This window comes from Balaenoptera ricei, chromosome 9, assembly GCF_028023285.1.
Source record: "Balaenoptera ricei isolate mBalRic1 chromosome 9, mBalRic1.hap2, whole genome shotgun sequence".
Classification (NCBI taxonomy): domain Eukaryota; kingdom Metazoa; phylum Chordata; class Mammalia; order Artiodactyla; family Balaenopteridae; genus Balaenoptera; species Balaenoptera ricei.
Window position 1 is genome coordinate 74,196,268 of NC_082647.1, and position 21,117 is coordinate 74,217,384.

The 21,117-nt window shown below is 37.9% G+C and overlaps 1 protein-coding gene across 2 annotated transcripts in view; it reads left to right on the forward strand.

Moving 5' to 3' along the window:
- Nucleotides 1-21,117, forward strand: part of ITGB8 (integrin subunit beta 8) — a 95,393-nt gene that overhangs the window by 20,485 nt on the left and 53,791 nt on the right. For both annotated transcript variants that reach the window (XM_059933972.1, XM_059933971.1), the window contains exon 2: nt 15,407-15,492. In XM_059933972.1, coding sequence (XP_059789955.1) covers nt 15,407-15,492 — 86 coding nt within the window. The remainder of the gene's footprint in view (nt 1-15,406; nt 15,493-21,117) is intronic.

The following is a 21,117-nucleotide window of genomic DNA, read 5'->3' on the forward strand; positions in this document are numbered from 1 at the left end:
GTCTTAAGGGCAGTGAGAGTTAGCCTTGTGGATAATTGGTGGAGGGGATCGAAAAAAAGAGAGGCTATCAAGGGATGTAAGAGATGTGACACAGATGGGAAAATGGAAGGAGGGGAGGTGGCAGATTGTTGGTGTCAGGATCCTGGAAGTGAGTGAGATTGAAAGACAGGAGGTAGTGGTCAGAGAGGGTAATATGGGAAATACTGGGATTGTAGAGGGGTTGCAATTACTGGTAATTACAAGGTCTAAAGCTATGACCCTGGCTTAAGCAAGTAGCTAAACCAGAGTGGAGGACAAAATAACTGGAGAAGAGAATGAGGAAGTGGGGCATCTAGGTATTGCAAAGATGTTCTGCATATATACTGAAATTGCCATGAACTGAAATAGTAGTAGTATTGGAGAGTGTGATAAGCAACGAGTCAAAATTCTCTAGAAATGAGAAGGCATCACCCTGGCATCAGTAAATGCCCGTAGTAATTCAGGGTTCTGCGTGATGAAATCTGAGTTAAGAGTGTCAAAACTGGGAGAGGTTAGGGATGAGGGAGAGAGAGTGCCCTGGAAGTGGCAATAAGAACTAAGGAGGGCAGCTATCTGCCTCTAGGCCCAGTGTCATGAGGGTCGTGGGAGAAACAGCCATTACTCATGAGGTCAGCAAAGGAAGCGAACCTCAGGGGTGATTCAGTTTTCATTAGAGCAAGGAGTGGGAAAATTCATAGAAGAGACTGATATACAGGGAATTCTTCTGTAAATGGGCTAACAATTTTGGAGAGCACAAGAAGAGGGTTTCTGAAGTTGTAAAAGAGTGCAGATGATGGGAGAAGAGAGACTGTGTACAGCCTAAGAGGGATTAGAGGGGCATTTGCAAGTCTTAGACTCCTTGAAGCAACTGACATGAACATGGATAAGTGAGATTAGTCTTTGTGAACTCAAGGTAGATAGTGGTGATAAAGCTGTGAGTGGCAAGAGGAAGGTGGAAGTTCTGGGGCTTTTCTTGATTCTATGGAATGAAGAGAAACGATCTGAGGAAGCCTGACTTAGTTCTGGTGTCAGGATGCTCACTCTACTCAATCTCCTATTGAGTGGGAGATGGACATTTGTTTTTGAATGCCTTGGGCTACCCCCTCAGACAATCAGCTGGAGCTGATTATCTGAGGAGGTATATAATAGCTGAGGATTATACCCGAAGGTAGTACAAACCAACAATGCTTTGGAAGTGAAAGGGTTTAGTGAAGACTTTCCAAACTATCTAACATCATCTTCTCCCTGGAGGAATTTGCTTCTTGCTAAATATATTTACAAACGTAATATGTAATTTATACCCACACTTGCATAATCTGCAACTAACTAAATAAACAAATAACTAAATAAAATACATACAAATAACTATAATTTAATGCAGAATGTAAGAATCACAATGCAAATTCTGTAAGGACTCAAAAGTAGCGAGATAAGCTACACCTGAAAGGAACAGGAAGGAACGGATGGCAGAGATGTAAAAGTAAGATAAGTGTCTTAATTGGATGCTGAAGAACTGCAAGGACTGTAACAGAGGGAAATGCCCAGGATGACTCTTCAGGCAGAGAGAAGAGTCATACATACTGGCCATGACTAGGGCATCAGGGGAGAAGTGAAAGAGAGAGCCATTGAGTTAGATATAGGTGAATTTGTTTGAACTTGACTACTCAGGTGGTGGAAAATCATTGAAGGCTTTTTGATTGTTTAGTAGGGTAGGCAATAATGTATATAGTCAACCCTCCGTATCCAGGGGTGTCACAGCCCTGGATTCAACCAACCACAGATTGAAAACATTCAGAAAAAATATTCCAGAAGCTTCCAAAAACAAAACTTGAATTTGCCACATGCTAGCAACTATTTCCATAATATTTACACTGTATTTACAAATACTTACATAGCATTAACATTGTATTAAGTATCATAAGTAATTTAGAGAAGATTTAAAGTATATGGGAGGATGTGCATAGCTTATATGAAAATACTGTGCCATTTTATATTATATAAGGGACTTGAGCATCCTTGGATTTTGGTATGGGGTGAGGGGGTCCTGGAACCAACCCCCTGGAGAAACTGAGGAACATCTGTATAATGAATTTCAGTGGTAGATGCCCAAGGTAAAAGACTGAGAAAATTGTTAACAGTAAAGCAAATGATAAATAATGAGAGTCTAAACTAGGTTGAAGTCCAATAAGGGAAAGATGAATGCTAAAGATACTGAGGTAAAAGCAAGAAGTATTGGTGACTAACAGGTTGCTGGGATTATGGCAGAGGGAGGAGTCAATGTTGACCATAAAGATTTAAAGCAGAATAACTAGGAAAATATTGCAATTAACAGAAATAGGTCAGTCAAGTCAGGAAGAGCTACTGATAGATGGGAAGATGATTTTTATTTGAGACTTGAAGCTTTTGAAGTTCCAGTAGGAACCTACGTGGAATGTCCAGAAGACTGTTGAAAATTCAAGACAGAAACTTGAGTGAGAATTTGGAACTGCAGATACTAATTTGACGGTCATGTGCAAGCAGATGAGACTTAAAGTCATGTTAGTATATGAAGCCATCAAGGTATAGAGTTTAGAGAGATGTAAAAATAGCCAAAGACATAAAAAGAAAATTAGTTGTGGGAATGGGAGAAGTGATAGAGTGTCCACTCACTGTTGAAAGGTAGAGCACATTTAAACATTGCTAAATACTAGTTGCTAGATATAATTAGGAAATTATCATTTGCATTTGAGTGAGCAATTCACTAGACAGAGAGAGGAAATGATCTTGGCAAGTACGAAACTCTTCTTCCTCTGAAAAGAGAACAAAGACAAATTTGAGTTAAAAAAAAAAGTAATTTAGATATTCTAGGTAATATAAAGGTACGGTTGGGTCATATCTTAAGTATGAGGACTTGGTAGAAGCGTTTGGGGATTTGAAGAGAAAGGATTAGAATAGCGAATGTGAGAAACTATGATGGAAAGTCAACAAGAGATGAATCAACAAGGCCTAGGGGTTAGGTGAAATGAGAAAGAAATTTGGAAGAAACAGGGCCCCACAAAGGCAGCTTCAGATGCTAAGGTATAAGTTGTTGCTTAGGATGCATAAACACTACTTCTGTTTATTTTCAACTTCATGTTTAGAATTCTTGGCTCAGGAGCCTGCCTTCTGTCCCGTCCTCTGGCTCCTCCTGAATTTGCCCTTTATCCTACTTTTGGTCTTTGGGTCTAATAACTCTCTCATGGTTTCATGATCCATTGGCCCCAATAGCTCATGAGAATTCCCTGCTGCAGGCCCCAGGGATTCCCAACAACTCTGTCTAAGGTGGAGGTAGTGAGATGTGGGGTGATTTGGGTGATTTTATGGAATTGGGTAAGCTGAAAATCATGAGCAAGATAATACTTTGTAAAATGTAGAAAAATGTCTGGTGATGATAACAAAGATTGGGAGGGGCATATTAAATAAGAGCTGTGAACTTTGAAAGAATAGAAGTTGATACGTTTTAGAGGCAGGGACTGGGGGAATGGGGGGAGAAGCCTACAAACAGCTAGTGAGAGCAAGAAGATTAAAGCATTGGTTGAAGATTTACCCAAAGAATGATAAACTCTAATAAAGCTGAGTTTTGATAAAGTGGAAGCAATAGCTGGACCATTTTGGGAAATATGGAGACTATGGAACAAGAATTTCATAGGACAATATGGACTATAGATTAGTTTGTTTTATAGTATCAATATAAAATGTCCTGAATTCACCAACTCTTGGTGGTTTTATAAGAGAATATCCTTGTCCTTGAAAAGTACACCTTGAAGATTATGAGGTAAAGTACTGATCATTGATATATATATGTATAAAGAAGTACCTAGTCAAATTCCAGCCAATGGAAGTAAACTGGGCAATTAGTTGAAATAGTTTAGATAATTTAAATATTATAAAATATTAAATTTCATTCCTATAAGGTAGAGTAAGGTGAAAATTTTTAAATTATAATTCAGAATTTCCTTTGCCTGAGTCCAAAAGTAAAATGAATTTTATAAGAGACACTGAAGTATTTAGAATCATCTTTGGCTTGAAGATTGAAGCGATTTTATTATAGAGAATGGACTATAAAATATATTATTAATGTGTACTTCAAACTATATTAGTATTAGTGCTAATATTAGTACTAATTACTAAGATACTTAATCTTACACTTGGTATTAGTACACACTCCTTTCAATTTTTCATGCTGCTGAAGCCTTCCTTGCAAGGAATTCCAAGTAGAATATAAAAAATAATTTTTTAACCTGAAAAAATTTTTATCATCTCACAGCTGAGCTCAATCCGTTTGAAGAAGCATTACAATAATTTACCCCTCGATCTGAATAGGTTATATAAAGCAGGTAAATATAGTGTAGGGATAAATGACTTTAGTTAACCACAAATTGATCTGTAAGTCAAAAGATTTATATAATGTGTCATTGGCATGCTTTTTAAAAACCACATAAAGTAATTTAATATTTTTATATATATTCTCAAGAAAGGAATATATTTCCCCACTGTGCTCTGATTGTCCTTTATTTAACAAATAATACTCTATCAGTTAATTTATAATGCTAATCTTAAATAAACCTTATTGATAAATATTACATCAATAAATCAACCTTACTGATAAAATTTACATCATTTAAAGTGTCAATTGTACAGTTTTTGACAGATGTATAGACCTGCGAAACTAACACTACAAACAACATACAGAACACTTTCATCCCAGCAAAAGTTTGTACTTCTTTGCTGACAAGGTTAAAACATAAAACAATGGGGGCTTCCCTGGTGGCGCAGTGGTTGAGAATCTGCCTGCTAATGCAGGGGAAAACGGGTCCGAGCCCTGGTCTGGGAAGATCCCACATGCCGCGGAGCAACTAGGCCCGTGAGCCACAATTGCTGAGCCTGTGCGTCTGGAGCCTGTGCTCTGCAACAAGAGAGGCCACGATAGTGAGAGGCCCGCGCACCGTGATGAAGAGTGGCCCCCGCCTGCCGCAACTAGAGAAAGCCCTCGCACAGAAACGAAGACCCAACATGGCCAAAAATAAATAAATAAATAAATAAAAATTTAAAAACATTATTCCTCTTTAAAAACAAAACAAAACATAAAACAAGGAATGATTCTGCGTTACAGACAACTGATGAGTAACTGATATATCTAACGTATAGGGTTTTGGATGACCTTTAAAAATACATCTTTCATAATATAAATTATATATTAAAATGTCCGCATAAACTGACAGGACTGTACATGCTATAAAGCAAAAGTTTTCCACCAATCATGTCATTTTAACTCATACTCTACTTTTTAAAGTGTTTTCACAACACAGTAGATGAATACAGCATATAAAGAGCAGGAGCATTTTCCCTACCTCATCAGCAAGGAAGCAAAACCTCAGCAAAGTTAAATTATGAAGCCAAGGCAGTTAGGACAAGAACAAGTTGCTTGCTTCCCTGTTCCAGATTTGGCTTCCAGGGCAGAACTGGAAATTCACAAATGGAAACTGCAACTGCAAACACCATTTCAAGTGCTTCTGCCTAATTAGCATGCAGCCCAGAACTGTCCCCTGGCAAGATATTGGGGAAACACAGTTGTAAAAGGAGAAGCTCTCTCCGTTGCTGAAAAAGTGCCAACCAATCTGATTCAGGCACTTGGTAAGACATTCAAGTTGGGGCTTTGGTGTTAAAACTCAAAGTTTCCTTGTGCTCAGAAATAAAGTGAATTTTGAAAAGGGCACTGAAGTACTTAGGGAAGTCTTTGGCACTGAGGACAGAAAATAATCCTACTGGGGAGAATCTAACATCCTCATCTCTAGAGTGGGACTGATGATAGGAAAAGTAATGACATACTACTGGTATGAAAGAATTATCTTCAGCTACATGGGAATTATTATTGAGTCATCACTTAAGAATTAATAATAGTACTAATTAACAAGGGTTTTAGGTTTTAAATCATACTTTGGTATAATTGTCTTTCTTTATGTTTTTCTCTATTCCATATAGGACAATGTTTAAGAGAAGAGGCTCTGTAGTCCGAATTGGGTTCACACTTGGTCTCCGTGCTCACTAGCTCTCTGACTTTGAGATGAGACTTTGCCTGAGTTTTAGTTAGTTCCTCATCTTTAAAATGGGCTTAGTAGTGCTTTCCTCATAGGACTTTTATAAATTTTCAGTGAGATAATACATATAAAGTGCTTGGTACAGGGCCCAAGCGAGAGTAATCACTTAATAAATATTTGGGGTTTTTTTCCCTAATTTTATCCTATCATATATATAGGTTTGATTTTCAAGTGGCAGAGTCAACTAGAGATACCTTTTTGGTCTTTGAAGTGTAATTACAGGAAAACCAAATGCTGAATTAACTAAAATTCACTTTGAGTTTTAATTTATTTTTTTACTTAGAATAAAATTCTCTACAATATAGGGTGTTTCTCTGCCGCTCTAATCAAGCGCACGCCTTCAACGTGACTTCAGGATTAAAAGATATAATGAAAAAAATGTATTCCTACTATCCTGGGGCATTTGGGTTTTGACATGAATAGCACTATGATTTTTTTTTTAGGTGGGAGAAAGGAAATTCATACATGCCAAGAGTTGGAGAGGAAAATAGGAAGAGCCCCTAGAACTCTAGTGTGTTAGATTAAAAAACATTATTTAGAGGAACAGAGTGGGAAACCGGTGAATATTTTGGCTTTTATAAAAAGGGAGTGTGCCTCATAAACAGGACAGTTGGAATGTATGGAAAAGTTCCAGTTAAAACAAGACACAAAGCACATGACTAATATTGCTTTTCCAAGTTAGACAAATGCAGCTTTAACCAGAATTTGCCTCAGAGGGGCCTCTGGAGCCCTCCTTGAATCTTGAGATTTTGATCCTTTTTCAAGTTCCAAGTCTGAAGTAGGAAAGCAATATTGAGAGATGCTGTGTTTTTGCCCCTCACCTTTCTTCCTGAGTTTCCCTCGCTTTGTCACAAATTCCCACCAGGTGAGTGAATGTCAGAAGACAAACTGATATGCACAGGTAAAGGAGCAAATGCAAAACTTGATTTGAGCCTCTTCAGGAACTATCTTGTTGAATACCTGCTTGGCCCACCAAAAGAAAATTCACTGTTAGGAAATAATATGAACTGCAAAGTCATTTTCAAATGCAAATGACAAGTACTCTTTATACTCTTTCGTCTCCTTCCCATTTCAAAGAAGATATAATCTAAAAAACAAACAAATTTCAGCCAGATTTCTGCATTTTACCTATCTTTCAAACCTGACGGTTTGTCCTTAATGTGAAGAGACTCCTTCATCAATAATAATTCATGGGGGCTTCCCTGGTGGCACAGTGGTTAAGAATCTGCCTGCCAATGCAGGGGACATGGGTTCGATCCCTGGTCCGGGAAGATCCCACATGCCGCGGAGCAACTAAGCGCGTGCGCCATAACAACTGAGCCTGTGCTCTAGAGCCCGGGAGCCACAACTACTGAGCCCATGTGCCGCAACTGCCGCACCTGAGTGCCACAACTACTGAAGCCTGCACGCCTAGAGCCCCTTCTCTGCAACAAGAGAACCCACTGCAATGAGAAGCCTGTGCACCACAACGAAGAGCAGCCCCCGCTCGCCGCAACTGGAGAGAGCCTGCGCGCAGCAAAGAAGACCCAATGCAGCCAAAAATAAATAAAATAAAAATAAATAAATTTTTTAAAAAAAGAAATAATAACTGGGAACTTCTCAATCTGAAGAGAGAATTGGATATGCAAATACATAAAGCTTATAGATCACACTATAAAAAAATAATAATAACTCATGGTGTTTTATTTCTCCTTGTACATTTTCTATCACCTGAGCATGGATTGCCTTGTGTATTGTTTTTATTTCTTATTCTACACACCAAACTACTGTGCATTTAGGGTGACCTGAGGCCTCAGCTTGCCTGAGGAGTTTCAGTTTACACCTGTTTCACCAGTGTAATTAATAGTTCCCCCTTTCAAGTTAAAATTGTTCTGGTGTAGAGCATAAATTACACAATCACCGAAGATGGCCTGCAATCAGAACTTTTTCAAAGCAAAGTTGGTTAAAATGTGTGTAAATGAGTCACAATAAAAGTTTCTGATATGACCCCTCCAGACTAGCCTTCTTGATGTGGCCCATTTCAACACAAATGAGTGTCATCAGTGGCTTCACAGTGGTTCTTCTTGTAAATTCCATCATGAACTAGAGTTCTGATTTATGCCATCCCAGCGTACTTTAAATACTGACTCATGTTGGGATTGCCCCAAACAGGGCAGGGCAGACTAATGGAATGTGAAGCATTGCCCTGACATTTCTTAACCTGCCCAGTGTTGAAAGTGGCTTTATTTTCCCCGTTTGTGCTCCAAAAATCTTTATGCTAGCATAAAACCCTATTGTACTCACATGATTTTCTGCTATATAACAAGGGAGGTTGAAATTTGTCCCTGAAACGAGGATTACATGTAATAAAAATCTAATAAACCTGGTTAATAAGAAGAAAAGATACTAATGCTATTTCCTAACATTGGCATTAGAAGGAAGTTCCTCTCAGTAAGAAGTTACTCAACCTCATAGGGGCATAAAACATTTGCTGAAATGGAACCTGATTTAGATCTGAACAATAAGAAAAAAAAAAAAGTGAATTTGGTAGTTTTGCATCTGATAATGGTACCATTCAAAAGTGCTATTTCAATTCAGTATCATTCCATCACATATTCAGAGTTCTTTAGAAAGAAACTAACCTTGCTTTAAAATAAATCAGCAGAACTGTACAATATCAGAAGACCAAATGTAAGGAAAAGAAATTTGTCACTATAGGTATATTTGGTTTTTTTCACATTTGGAAACATCAAGATGAGGTCATCCAGATGTGAAACATTAAGTAAACATAGTTATATTGCCTTTTGCAATGAATAGGTTTTGGAAAGAAAGATTATTTAAAAATGCATATTCAGGAGCTAGAAAGACCTGAGAAATTAAATTGACAAATCAAACTCAACTTAGAATATCAATTATTCACCCCACATTAATTGAGTGTGTACCAGGTGCTAGGCTCAGACACTGAGGAAAGAAAGAAAATATATGTAAGCACCTGTTTTCTAGGAACTGACAGTCTAGTAGTCTTACTTTTCCAAAGAATAGCAAAACATGAAAAAACACAATCTCTTTAGGGTCGATGATCTGTTTCATATAAAGTAATGTTATGCTTAACATTTCTAAAAAAGCAGTTATATTAATTCTGCTCAAGTCTTTCTCTTATTAATTTTTTTCATTTTTTCATTGAGATATAGTTGACATACAATATTGTAAGTTACTGGTATACAACACAGTGATTTACAATTTTTAAAGGTTATATTCCTTTTATAGTTATTGTAAAATATTGGTACATTCCCTGTGTTGTACAATATATCTTTCTAGCTTTTTTTTTTATACATAATAGTTTGTAACTCTTAATCCTCTACCTATATCTTGCCCCTCACCCCTTCTCTCTCCCCACTGGTAACTAATAGCTTGTTCTCTATATCTGTGAGTCTGTTTCCTTTTTGTTATATTCACTAGTTTGTTTTATTTTATATATTCTACATGTAAGTGATATCATACAGTATTTGTCTTTCTCTGACTTATTTCACTTAGTATAATACCCTCCAAGTCCATCCATGTTGTTGCAAATGGCAAAATTTCATTCTTTTTCATGGATGAGTAATATTCCATTGTGTGTGTGTGTGTGTGTGTGTGTGTGTGTGTGTGTGTGTATACTACATCTTCTATATCCATTCATCTGTTGACGGACACTTATGTTCCTTCCATATCTTGGCAACTGTAAATAATGCTGCTATGAACATCTCATTAATTTATCTTTTGAATCTCAGATGAAAAACTGTCTGAGGCATTGTGTTCATCGGCTAGTAAGAGGGCCCTTAAAAACAGTGGCTTAAGTAAGATTGAGGTGAATTTTCCTCCTAATGTCAGAAACAGTTCTAAGAGACCACCCAGAAAGGGGGCAGCAACTCCACAGTGATGAGCGGCCTGGGCTTCTTTACTTTTGCCACCTTTACTATTGGCTTCCATGAAAAAGGTTACCTCAAGTATGAAGATTGCTGCTGCTGTTTGAGACATCACATCCATGTTCCAGGCAGGAAGAAGCAGGACAATCATAAGACAAAAGGGGCCTTCCAGCTGAATCAGCCCTCTTTTTGAAGAACTTTGACAGAAGTCCCATTCAGCAATTTCTGCCTCCTCATCCCAGTCATCAGAACTAGTCATATGACCATGTAAGTGAGGCTGGAAAGTGTGATGTTCCAGTTCTTCTCAATGCCATCTTCAGCAAAACTAGGATACTCTTAGTAAAGAACAGGCAGGCAAATAGCAATCTCTGCCTGCTACTCTAATTATTTATCACTCTCTGGGGTACATCATTTTAGTAGATGTTGCTGGCACCCCATCTGGAATCCTTTTATAGGCTGGCACACCATCCCCAGCTACTGTGAATTCTGGCTGTTAATGGCTCACAAACGCCACCTTCTCAGAATTGGCTTCCACCAAAGCAAACTACATGGCTCAAAGATATCTGGGACTTTAACCTACCCTGCCCCCCACCCTATGCCCTCCAGGCTACCTGCAGCCAATGACTGACTGGTATGAGGGTATAAATGTTAGACCACCCTTGCCTCAAGGTGGGACAACTCCATGGTGTCAATTGGGTATGACTTCTGGGTTGGATCAGGCTGAGATCAGACTTGGACTGCACCAACATCTTTGCTGAGCACCTTGTCCTGACCTTCTCATCTCACTTCCCTTCTCAAAAATCACTTGCCAAGAATCTCTCTCAGGTTCTTCCTCTGAGGATCTAAGACAATTGGTTTTTCTTAGAATCCCCTCACCCGTTTTCCTGAGCCACTATATAAGACTTGAACATTATCATACCACCACCTTTTCCTCCAAATACATCTTTAGACTATCAAACCTAATCACTGGAAATACTAACAGGGAGACAAGAAAGAAAGGAAGCCAAGCTGTTTTTCACTAAACATAAATGTAGGTGTATGTTTCTTCAAGTGCAAGTAGAGGCAAAATTATTTAGACAAAATGGTTTTCCCCATAAAGGTACTCATTTTCATTTACATGGGCCGAATGCTTATTTGCTACAAGTTCAAAAGAAATTAAGCAGTATGTTAGAGGTAGAGGAGAAAAAATTGCCAATCTAGGCTGGATGCCACTGCTGGAGAATAGTATTTTCTGAATTATAGTTTAGTAACAAACTACAAATATTAAAGTGAATTTTTTCAACTAATTCTATATGAGCATACTTGAAATATGCATTTGTTGCATAAAAATTATTTTAGTAGTTGAAGTTTTGCCACATATGTATTATTATAATTATTTTAATTATATCTGCTTCTTTGTCTATTTCAAAAGTAAAATTATGTTTCATGTATTCTGAATGCTAATTAAAAGAGGAAATGAAGAACACATAAATGAACAATTCAATTTTGTATTATTTATGTGAACTCCAAGGAAAAAACTAGAAGAAAAAAGAGAAATACCAATAGTTGTATTGTTTACTTGCTCTCCCTGTTCTGAGATACTGCCTCAGGCACTAACTTCCTTGTAATACATTTCTAAGCTCTTCCAAGCTTCCCTACTCAGATCCATCTTTTCCAAAGAGCTTCCCATGCTTCCACCTTTTCTCCCTTGCCCCTTTACTTAATCCCTATTGAAATTTAACTGTGACTTTGGTTCTGTTTCCTGTGCCTGATTTTCAAAGAAGGAGCCCTAAACCACCTCCTCCCTCCCTATATTTTTGTAGGGGCCTTTACGAAACAGTTCCTCAGTCAAAACTTGGAATAACTAGATAATTACAAGTGATTAAAACACGAATCTATTTCTTTGTTTTAACTTTTATATCAAATGATAACACATTAAGTGTCATGTACACAAGAACTTTCAGTAATCAGGTAATGTATTTTGAAGATACCTGTAACATTTACATGACTATGATATACACCTAGAACAAGGAAACCCTGAAGTTATACTCCAAACTTTATTCTACATGTGCTCAATTTGCCTGGTTTTGACTGTTATCAAAGTAGAATACATATCCATTATAACAGTGTTTATTTTGTTGTTTTTTTTTAAAGGAAGCAGTTTTATATAATTATCCAAGTTTAATTTAATTTGTATAGTAAATGCAATTAGGAAGAGGATGCTGTCTGGAAAAAATGCATTTCTGCATTTTTTACAAGTCATTCTGTCTAGGAGTAACAGGAGGATCTAGAATGATTGATTCTAAATACCACGGACGATAATCTTCATCAGTTTTCAGTTCATTCTTCCAGATAACTATGGACATCCTTTAAATATTGTTGAAATTTTGTGGTGTAGACTTTAGACCAGAAAAACATTAGAAATGTTTCCTAGAACTTTCACTTGATCTGATCACGTGACTTATGGAAAGATCCCAAGCTAAACGTTGAAATTTCTACTGTCTTTAGGTTATTTTTTTCCTGGTCCATTTTCTTCTTCCTTTCACTTCTGTAGATTAAACATCCTCAAAATAATATTAATAAACATATCATCTAAACAGGATCATTTTTCCTGTAGTTAAATAGACTCTGAGAAATGTCAGCCTTGGAACCTGGGAAGTATTAACAGAACCAAAGTCTCTGTGTCCCTTGGTCATCATCCTTAGGTGTCTGAAGTTTGAGAACAGAGGTTGGCACTAGAACTTTTAAAAGAAAACAGAAAGCAAAATTCAGAGAGAACAGGGCTTCCCTGGTGGCGCAGTGGTTAAGAATCTGCCTTGCAATGCAGGGGACACGGGTTCGAGCCCTGGTCGGGGAAGTTCCCACATGCCGCGGAGCAACTAAGCCCGTGCACCACAACTACTGAGCCTGCGCTCTAGAGCCCACGTGACACAACTACTGAGCCCGCGTGCCACAACTACTGAAGCCCATGTGCTTAGAGCCCGTGCTCCGCAGCAAGAGAAACAGCTGCAATAAGAAGCCCGCGCACTGCAACGAAGAGTAGCCCCCGCTCGGCGCAACTAAAGAAAGGCCACGCGCAGCAACGAAGACCCAACACAGCTGAAAATTAATTAATTAATTAATTAATTAAACAAGATTCAGAGAGAACAGATGTTTGCTTATAAATTCATTATTTACTACATGTGCTATAGAAGTAGGAGCCTGACTTGAACTTGAACCAGGTTAACTTAAGACAGAGTCAGACAACCATTAGAAACAAAGACCAAAGTAATAGAATCTGCAGCTTCCCTTCTAGGAGGCAGTCTTAACTGCCAGAGCAAAAGTCCTACCTATTCAGTGAAAGGCTTGGTCAACTCTGATCTGAAATAGACTTAATTCCATCTTCCAGCTGGGGCAAGCTTAAGAGTTGGTAAAGGTCAAGTTAGGTCTGCAAGTGTGCTTGACTTCTAGACCTAAACTGATTTGCTTTCTGAGGACAAAACTAAAAAGGTCACTCCTCTTCTGAATACTTTAAGAATAAGCAGGTTTTACAGTTTTGGAGGATAAGTCAGAAGGAAGATTTTTAGGTTATGGAGTCTTCATAGTTGGTGACCACACTGTAGTAAAGAGAGCCCAAACATGAGTTATTTTTTTAGTCCTTGGAATTCTAGGCCAGTGAAGAAAATTCTAGGCCAGTGCAGTGCATCTAGATCAGGGAAGATGTTTTGGATAGTGTATTTTAAAAGCTGATGTAAAGCCAAGGACAAAGGATGAAGGGGACAGAAGAGAAGGATAATAGAACTATGAGATGTTAGGGAAAAATGCTTTTAGCTTAACTCATTGGTGTCTGGGGAAATACAGGGAAGAGTGCTCACTACCACCCCAGTTATTTCAGTTTTCAAAATACCTTTTGGTCTAGAATTGCACATACTTCCCAATATCCCAACGCACCTCTCTGCTATGTTTACTCCTCTGTATTCCTCTCTCTCTCTTCACTGCCAACGCCCATCCCATGCCACCTCCAGGTCAGAACCGTTTTAACCCTGTCTTCAAGAATGTTGGGACAAGTTGAGAGAGAAGAAAAAGAGAAACCAATTAGATGGGGATAGCTAGAGATTTTGTAGACTCTATCCCCTTTCAAACTTCGATATGCATGTGTGACTGGGCACAGACACAGTCTTCTTTCATGCCTATTACATTTTTTAAAAAGAGATGAACCCAAATGAGAATAAACAAAATGAGAGGGCAAAGAGACATACTAGGTTATCACTGCCTCTGGGGAGCCGTCCATAAACATGCCCTCTTCTCTGACCCCTGCCCTTCCCTCTAAGTAGAGTGAGAAGATCCTCACCATATTCCCATAGTGCATTGGTGATATTTTGTTATGCTTATCACCCTGTATTTTATTGTTTGCTTATACAGTTTTCGCCTCACCTGGACTGTGAACTACTTAAAGCCAGGATGTCTATGTTATTTACTGTGTGCGTGTAAGTGAGATGGGTGGAATGCTGTGATTTCCCAGGTCCTTGGGACATTTCATTGTAAAGGATGGAGTACGGGAAGCATGTGATTGTTCCACTAAAACCTCATGATAAAATAAATTATGACTCACTCTTTATTATATTTTATGTGTTTAAGTCTGTAATATGAGCCTCTTTTTAATGATCTAAGTAGATAGTGGCTAGAAGGATATAGGTAAATAGTATCCAGGCACAACTATGTTATTAACACATAATAGACAAGTGTGGGTAGCTATGGAAAAGTGAATTGGTCATAATCTTAAAGTGGTCCAGTCAGAGAAATTAAATTAGGTTAACTAAAACAACTCATTCATTTTAACCACTTTACTTCTAAAATACTGAATCAATGCCATTTTGTCTGGTTCTGATATCCTGCATGCCAAAATAATCAATATTAATGCAGTCAGAATTACCAAGTGAACTACTGTGTATGTCCATCAAGAATGTTTCTCAGAAACTTCATTCACTATGACTTAATATGGATTTACATGTTGAGATTGAGGTCTGTATATGATTATTTTTACAGAAAAATTCTAGATCCAAAAACACCTCATTGGTTCAGATAATATGAACTACAGTGAAACTTTAGCACACTAAAAAATTTGGAGGATCCTCTGCCATTGCAACAGAATTTCAAACCAAACCCCAAAACCTAATTAAAGTCATATTTTTATCACCTTCTTTTCCCTAATTTTATAAAACCAGATGATAGCTATGAAGAAAATACGGTACATATTAATTGCAGTGATCAGGTTAACAATTCCCAAAGAAATTGTATATTTTTTGAAGTCATGTACTTAAAACTATGGGTCAGCTTATTTCAGTTTTCAAAATACATTTTGGTCTAGAATTGCACATACTTCCCAATATCAGAGTAAACCGTAATGCCTCATTTTATCCTCCATTACAGAAGACAATAGATGTGCATCTTCGAATGCAGTGTCCTGCACCAAGTGCCTTGCGCTGGGTCCGGAATGTGGATGGTGTGCTCAAGAGGTGTGCCTTTTTCTTTCTTTCCTTTTTTGCTCTTTTCTCTTTTCCTTAAAGTTGACCTTCTTTCTAGCATGATTTCACTGACCTAATATTCTGTGCCTTGAAGATGCATCAAGAAAAAGAAAGATACTGCTGAGCATCAGGAAAATTTTCTTTGGTTTCATGCTTGGAAACAGCATATCTGGCTGAATATAAGTATAACCTTTTTATTAGGAAAATTATGGTAATTTTGAAATGAAGTGCAAACCATTTTATGTTTTCCATCTGTTCTATAGAGGGAATTGGCAAACACGGATAGTAACTTTTGATAGGTCAGTAGGCTTTGTGTGAAATTCTTGCTGCAGCTTGGGGCATTAGGTTATATATCCAAGTTGGATCGTTGTCTTGTGCTTGCTTATTAAAGAAAAGCAAGCTAATTTATTGTTCCATCTCATTTGTTTTTATTTGAAATACTTGGAGATAAGTGATTTGCTCCATTTCATAACACTGTACATCAGTTCACTGGCTACTTATGCAAAATGGGATGCTTTTCTTTGACATGTGACCCTATTCATGCAATATTGTGTACATTAAATTCTGTTACATGGAGAATAACCAGAAAATGTTTATTCTTCAAAATTTGTGTCTTTATAGTCAAATAAAGAGAAACATATCCCAATAACAAACTTTTTAGTAAAACGATTATAATGTGTTCCTTCCTTCTTGGCTCTAAACTTGTATTGAGTTTTTCCTTCCTTGGTAATCTTCAATCAAAACTACCTCATATAATAAGTTTCAATGAGGAAGCCAACTGCTAATTTGGGGTTTCTTTTATGAGATTGCCTAGGTAACTTTATGATTATTTATGTAGTTCCTGAGAATTGAAACAAACAGACCTTTAATGGCCTTTTGCTTGACATGAAGAGAAATCTCTAGCTTTTGCAGGCTCTGATTTAGCTGAAAAAACTGTACCTACCATTATCTTTCCAATCTCTCCTGTTATTACTTGCCCTTTTATACACCCCCAAGAGCAAACAGAAATATGAAAAGTAGCAAAGGATGATGGACATTACTTTCTTCTATGCAACAAGTCAGGAAAAAGGCAGGGGTGGGGATCATGAAACAGTAGCCACGTCTTCTGAAAGTAAGCAGCCCTCCTACTGACAGCCCAGAGGCTTCCTGGATGTACTCTGGGCTTTATCGGTCAGAAAATCAGATGTCACTCAAAACTAGGCAGTGCTTTGCCAGAACCCATGGAGCCAGTCAATGTCATAGAGAGGACAATTCCAGAGTTTCCAGGACCAATCTCATTCCCTCCTATAATCCAAATGACCAGACAGAATTCACTCTTTTCTCTGAGCCTCCCTTTCCTCATCTCTATAACCTTGAGTTTGAAGTTTACTTCCAGTTTTTCCTCGTCAGGTATGTTTTACATTTGTTGATTTGTTGATATTTCCTGACCCTCACCCAGCACTCCGTTTTAGATCTTTACTGCATGACCAAGGAAGATCATTAGAGTTGTGAAGATTGTGCCAACTTAACTTCAGCTCCTGAGAACTTTAGTGACTATAGTTTAGAGGAATTTTCAAAAGATGGTTCAGAAACCCAGTTACCAGCTAAATGCAACATGCCAGCCATATAGAATGTCAGTTTCCAGAGAGCACCCTTCTCCATCTCACACCTCTACTGGCATGAAAAGTCTGGAGAGTCACAGTTATGGGAGTAGCAATGTCAGTCCTGCCACGGAGGAGGGATTTTGTGTATTCAGAGGAATGGGTGGTCCAATGGAAGGAGGTAAGCCAAGGAGGAAATGTAGGGTGGCTTCCAGAGGTGTCTGCTGTTGGTCCAATCCTCAGAAGGGGATCTCAGAAAACATCCAGAAATGACTTGGCTGTTCATATCCCGAAATATTCTTCTATGTGGTGCCAGGGTAGTCTAATTTATGTGTTGACAAAGCAGGCTCTGAAATGAGATCAACTTGGATTCAAATCCCAGTGCCATCAATTTCCAACTATGTAAACTTGGCCATGTTAACCTACCCACTCTGAACCTCAGTTTTCCCTAGCTCTGAAATGGAAATAATAACTGTAACTATGATACACTGTTGTGAAGTTTAAATGAAACTGTATGTGGGAGGCATTTGGCACACAGGCATTGCTTAAGTTACTATAAGAACTATGGTGAGACTCTAGAGCAATTCATTCAGACTTAGGAAACTAAGAAAATTGCCTGTGTTAAGAATACAACGTCAGGGGAAGCAACCCATGTTAGGACTCAGTCACTGGCCATATCATTAACAGAAGGAGCTGTCCACTCCCTACATGCTGACCTGACACAACTGAAAGGAAAAATGCAATGGTTAATTTTGAAAGATTGCCCACCATTTAGTCACATATGCAACTGATGGTTTTATTTCTCAGCCAGCAAGAGTACAGGGACAAGAAAGAAAGATGCATTTTTTTCTCTGTTCATGATTAGAAAAGATAAACATGAACAACTTAAGCCTGGTTTGTATAATTCTCAAAGCTGGTCAAAAGTAAAAGTTCACTAGAAAATTTACACAGAGTATAATCAATTTGTCTGCATTCTTGTGTAGCATGTCAATCTGCCATTCTATATATTTTGACTTCTCTTTCTCTCCATGCTACATAAAAGGAACTGGAAAATATTTAGGATAGACAAAATTGTATCAATATTACCTAGTTCAATGCCTCATATTCCTTTTAACATATGTGAAAGACTTGACATAACATATATGAAAAAAAAGATGACTTAACATATGTGAAAGTTTTGAAGACTTCTCTTCCTCTTCTGCCTGATATGTCAGATACAGGTTGTAATTACATAGCCAGAAGTTTACAGGGCAGCCTTGGAGCATAATTAAACTAAAATATAATACAAAGGGCATTCACTGTCAAAAAGGAAGATGATAGAATTCTTTCATTTCTGTGCAGATTGCCATGCCTGGAGGTTAGAAAGACTCAGAAATGAGTAGGAGAAAAACCTCTTCCTATTTATATCTCCAGATTATTACATTAAATGGATGAAAGTAACAACTGATGAGAAGCCAACCAGGGTAACTTTCTAACCTGGGCTTTTCATTCTCAAATGGGTTTTAGACAGCTGGAGTATAAGTTTGCTTGAGTATTTCTTGTAGAAAAAAGTAAAATATAAGAATTAGAAGACATTAAAATGACACAAAACACCAAAAGTTAAAAGGGTGTGGTTTCAAATTCTTTTCTTTTATACAGAGTGGAAAGTAGGCCACAGTGGGTAGGGGCAGCATTCCATTCTTTATTTTGATGCCACGATCTTTTCTTCCCTTTTCAAACCTAATTGTCAAATTGGCAATGTTTTTCTAACTTAGTTTTTACAGTAGAGTAAAAACAGCCATGCTGATTCAGACACTGCAAAACAAATGATATTTTTTTGCCTATTTCAGCAAAATGATTTGACATTTAAAGGTCAAATGGCATAGCTTGATGTATAGTTGCACTGAATTAACCACCCTCCCCTCTCTTTCATTCTGTATATACAAATCACAAAATTTCCGGCTGCAAAGAAAAATCAGAGTTATTTGTACTTTATTTCCTTTCCTGATTTGAAGGCTTGCAGTTTTTACTTAAATTAATTAAATTAAAACGCATGTGGCCCTTGGTCTGTGGCCTTCATGGGAGGCATGAATGAGCATACATGTACCAAGCCTTATGCGCCCTCAGTATTCCCCAGGCTCTGGGACACCTGAGATCCCCCATCCAGCCCCTTATATCTAGCAGTATATGCCACCTTTCTCTGAGGAGCTCCAAGTTGTTTAAAAACTAAATCTCACATTCAGAACCTCTAAGTTTTAACAACAGATAGGATAAACTTGGAAATGAGAAATTAAGGCTTTAAACATTTTAAACTTCAGGCTAAAATCTAGGTGTATGGTCAATAGCAAGGCAAATGGAATTCTTCTATTCCCATGAAGTCATTCACCAATGACACCTGGAGATCTTGATTGAAAAGAACATATTCTCTTTTGTCTTTTTTTAAAACAAATTTATTTATTTATTTATTTATTTATTTTTGGCTGCGTTGGGTCTTTGTTGCTGCGTGTGGGCTTTTCTCTAGCTGCGGCGAGCGGGGGCTACTCTTTGTTGCGGTGCGCTGGCTTCTCATTGCGGTGACTTCTCTTGTTGCGGAGCACGGGCTCTAGGCGCACGGGCTTCAGTAGTTGTGGCACGTGGGCTCAGTAGTTGTGGCATGTGGGCTCTAGAGTGCAGGCTCAGTAGTCGTGGCACACGGGCTTAGTTGCTCCACAGCATGTGGGGTCTTCCCCGACCAGGGCTCGAATCCGTGTTCTCTGCATTGGCAGGAGGATTCGCAACCACCGTGCCAGCAGGGAAGCCCTCTCTTTTGTCTTTTAATTATATTTATATTACAACTGTGCACCACACTCTAATTCAGGATCAGTACTGTAAAGGGTCACATAGTAAAATTTTTTGTGCCACATACTATGTCTGCTGTACATTCTTCTTCTCCTTTTTTATTGTTTTACAGCATTTAAAAAATGTAACAAGTATTTTTTAGCACTCAAGCCATACAAAAACAAGCCATGAGCTGTGTTTGTCCCACTGTCTCTAGTGTTCCAACCCTTTTTCTAAACTGAGAGAAGAATTAAATTAAAATCTTTGTATGAATGTTTTTATATTGCCTACCACCATCCCATCTAATTCCTCACCAGTGCCAAGGATCTCCTTATTCATAATTAGTGATCTCACATTCAAGTAATATTAAACTTGAATATAATCTCTTTTCTCCATAACCCTATGACATTCTGTGCTTCCCCTAAATTTAATGCCTATGATAATTGCATTTACTTGCTTAATGGCTGAATTCACTGATGGTCTGTTGACTCTGATAACAGGAACTCTATCTGTCGTGTTCCAGTCTGTATCCTCAGCACCTAACAAACTACTTTCCCTGAGTATGTATTCAGTCAACATTCTTTGATTGAATGAGTAACTGATCAGAAACCCAATTCTTTGAATCGGTTGAACTAGACGAGGAATGACTGAATGCCAGATCAAAATAGCCACATCCAGGAAGATCACTAAGCAAATATCCAGGCAATATGTAAGCAAATATCCCAAATAATTCAGGCCAACACTATATATAATAAACTATATTTCTATACTTTTCAATACATTTCCTGTTCTTAGGAAAAAACCTAAATGGTTACATTCAAAAATAAAAACATCAAATCTTTCTCAGTCAAGATAAATTATATTTTAAGCTTGCTCCATTAATTCCAAGTTTACTGGATGGCTATTGGATTACCATCAACTAACCAGTGCTGAATGGTAATGAAAGTTCAAGATTCTGTTCAAAATCAGGAGAATTTGAGCTGCACTTTTTTTTTTTTTTAAACATCTTTATTGAAGTATAATTGCTTCACAATGGTGTGTTAGTTTCTGCTTTATAACAAAGTGAATCAGCTACAGATATACACACGTTCCCATATCTCCTCCCTCCCGCATCTCCCTCCCTCCCACCCTCTCCATCCCACCCCCCCAGGCGGTCACAAAGCACCGTGAGCTGCCCTTTTATATCTCCCAGCCTCATTATGAGCATCTTCCTTGGTTTACTGAATTACAGGCTGTTACG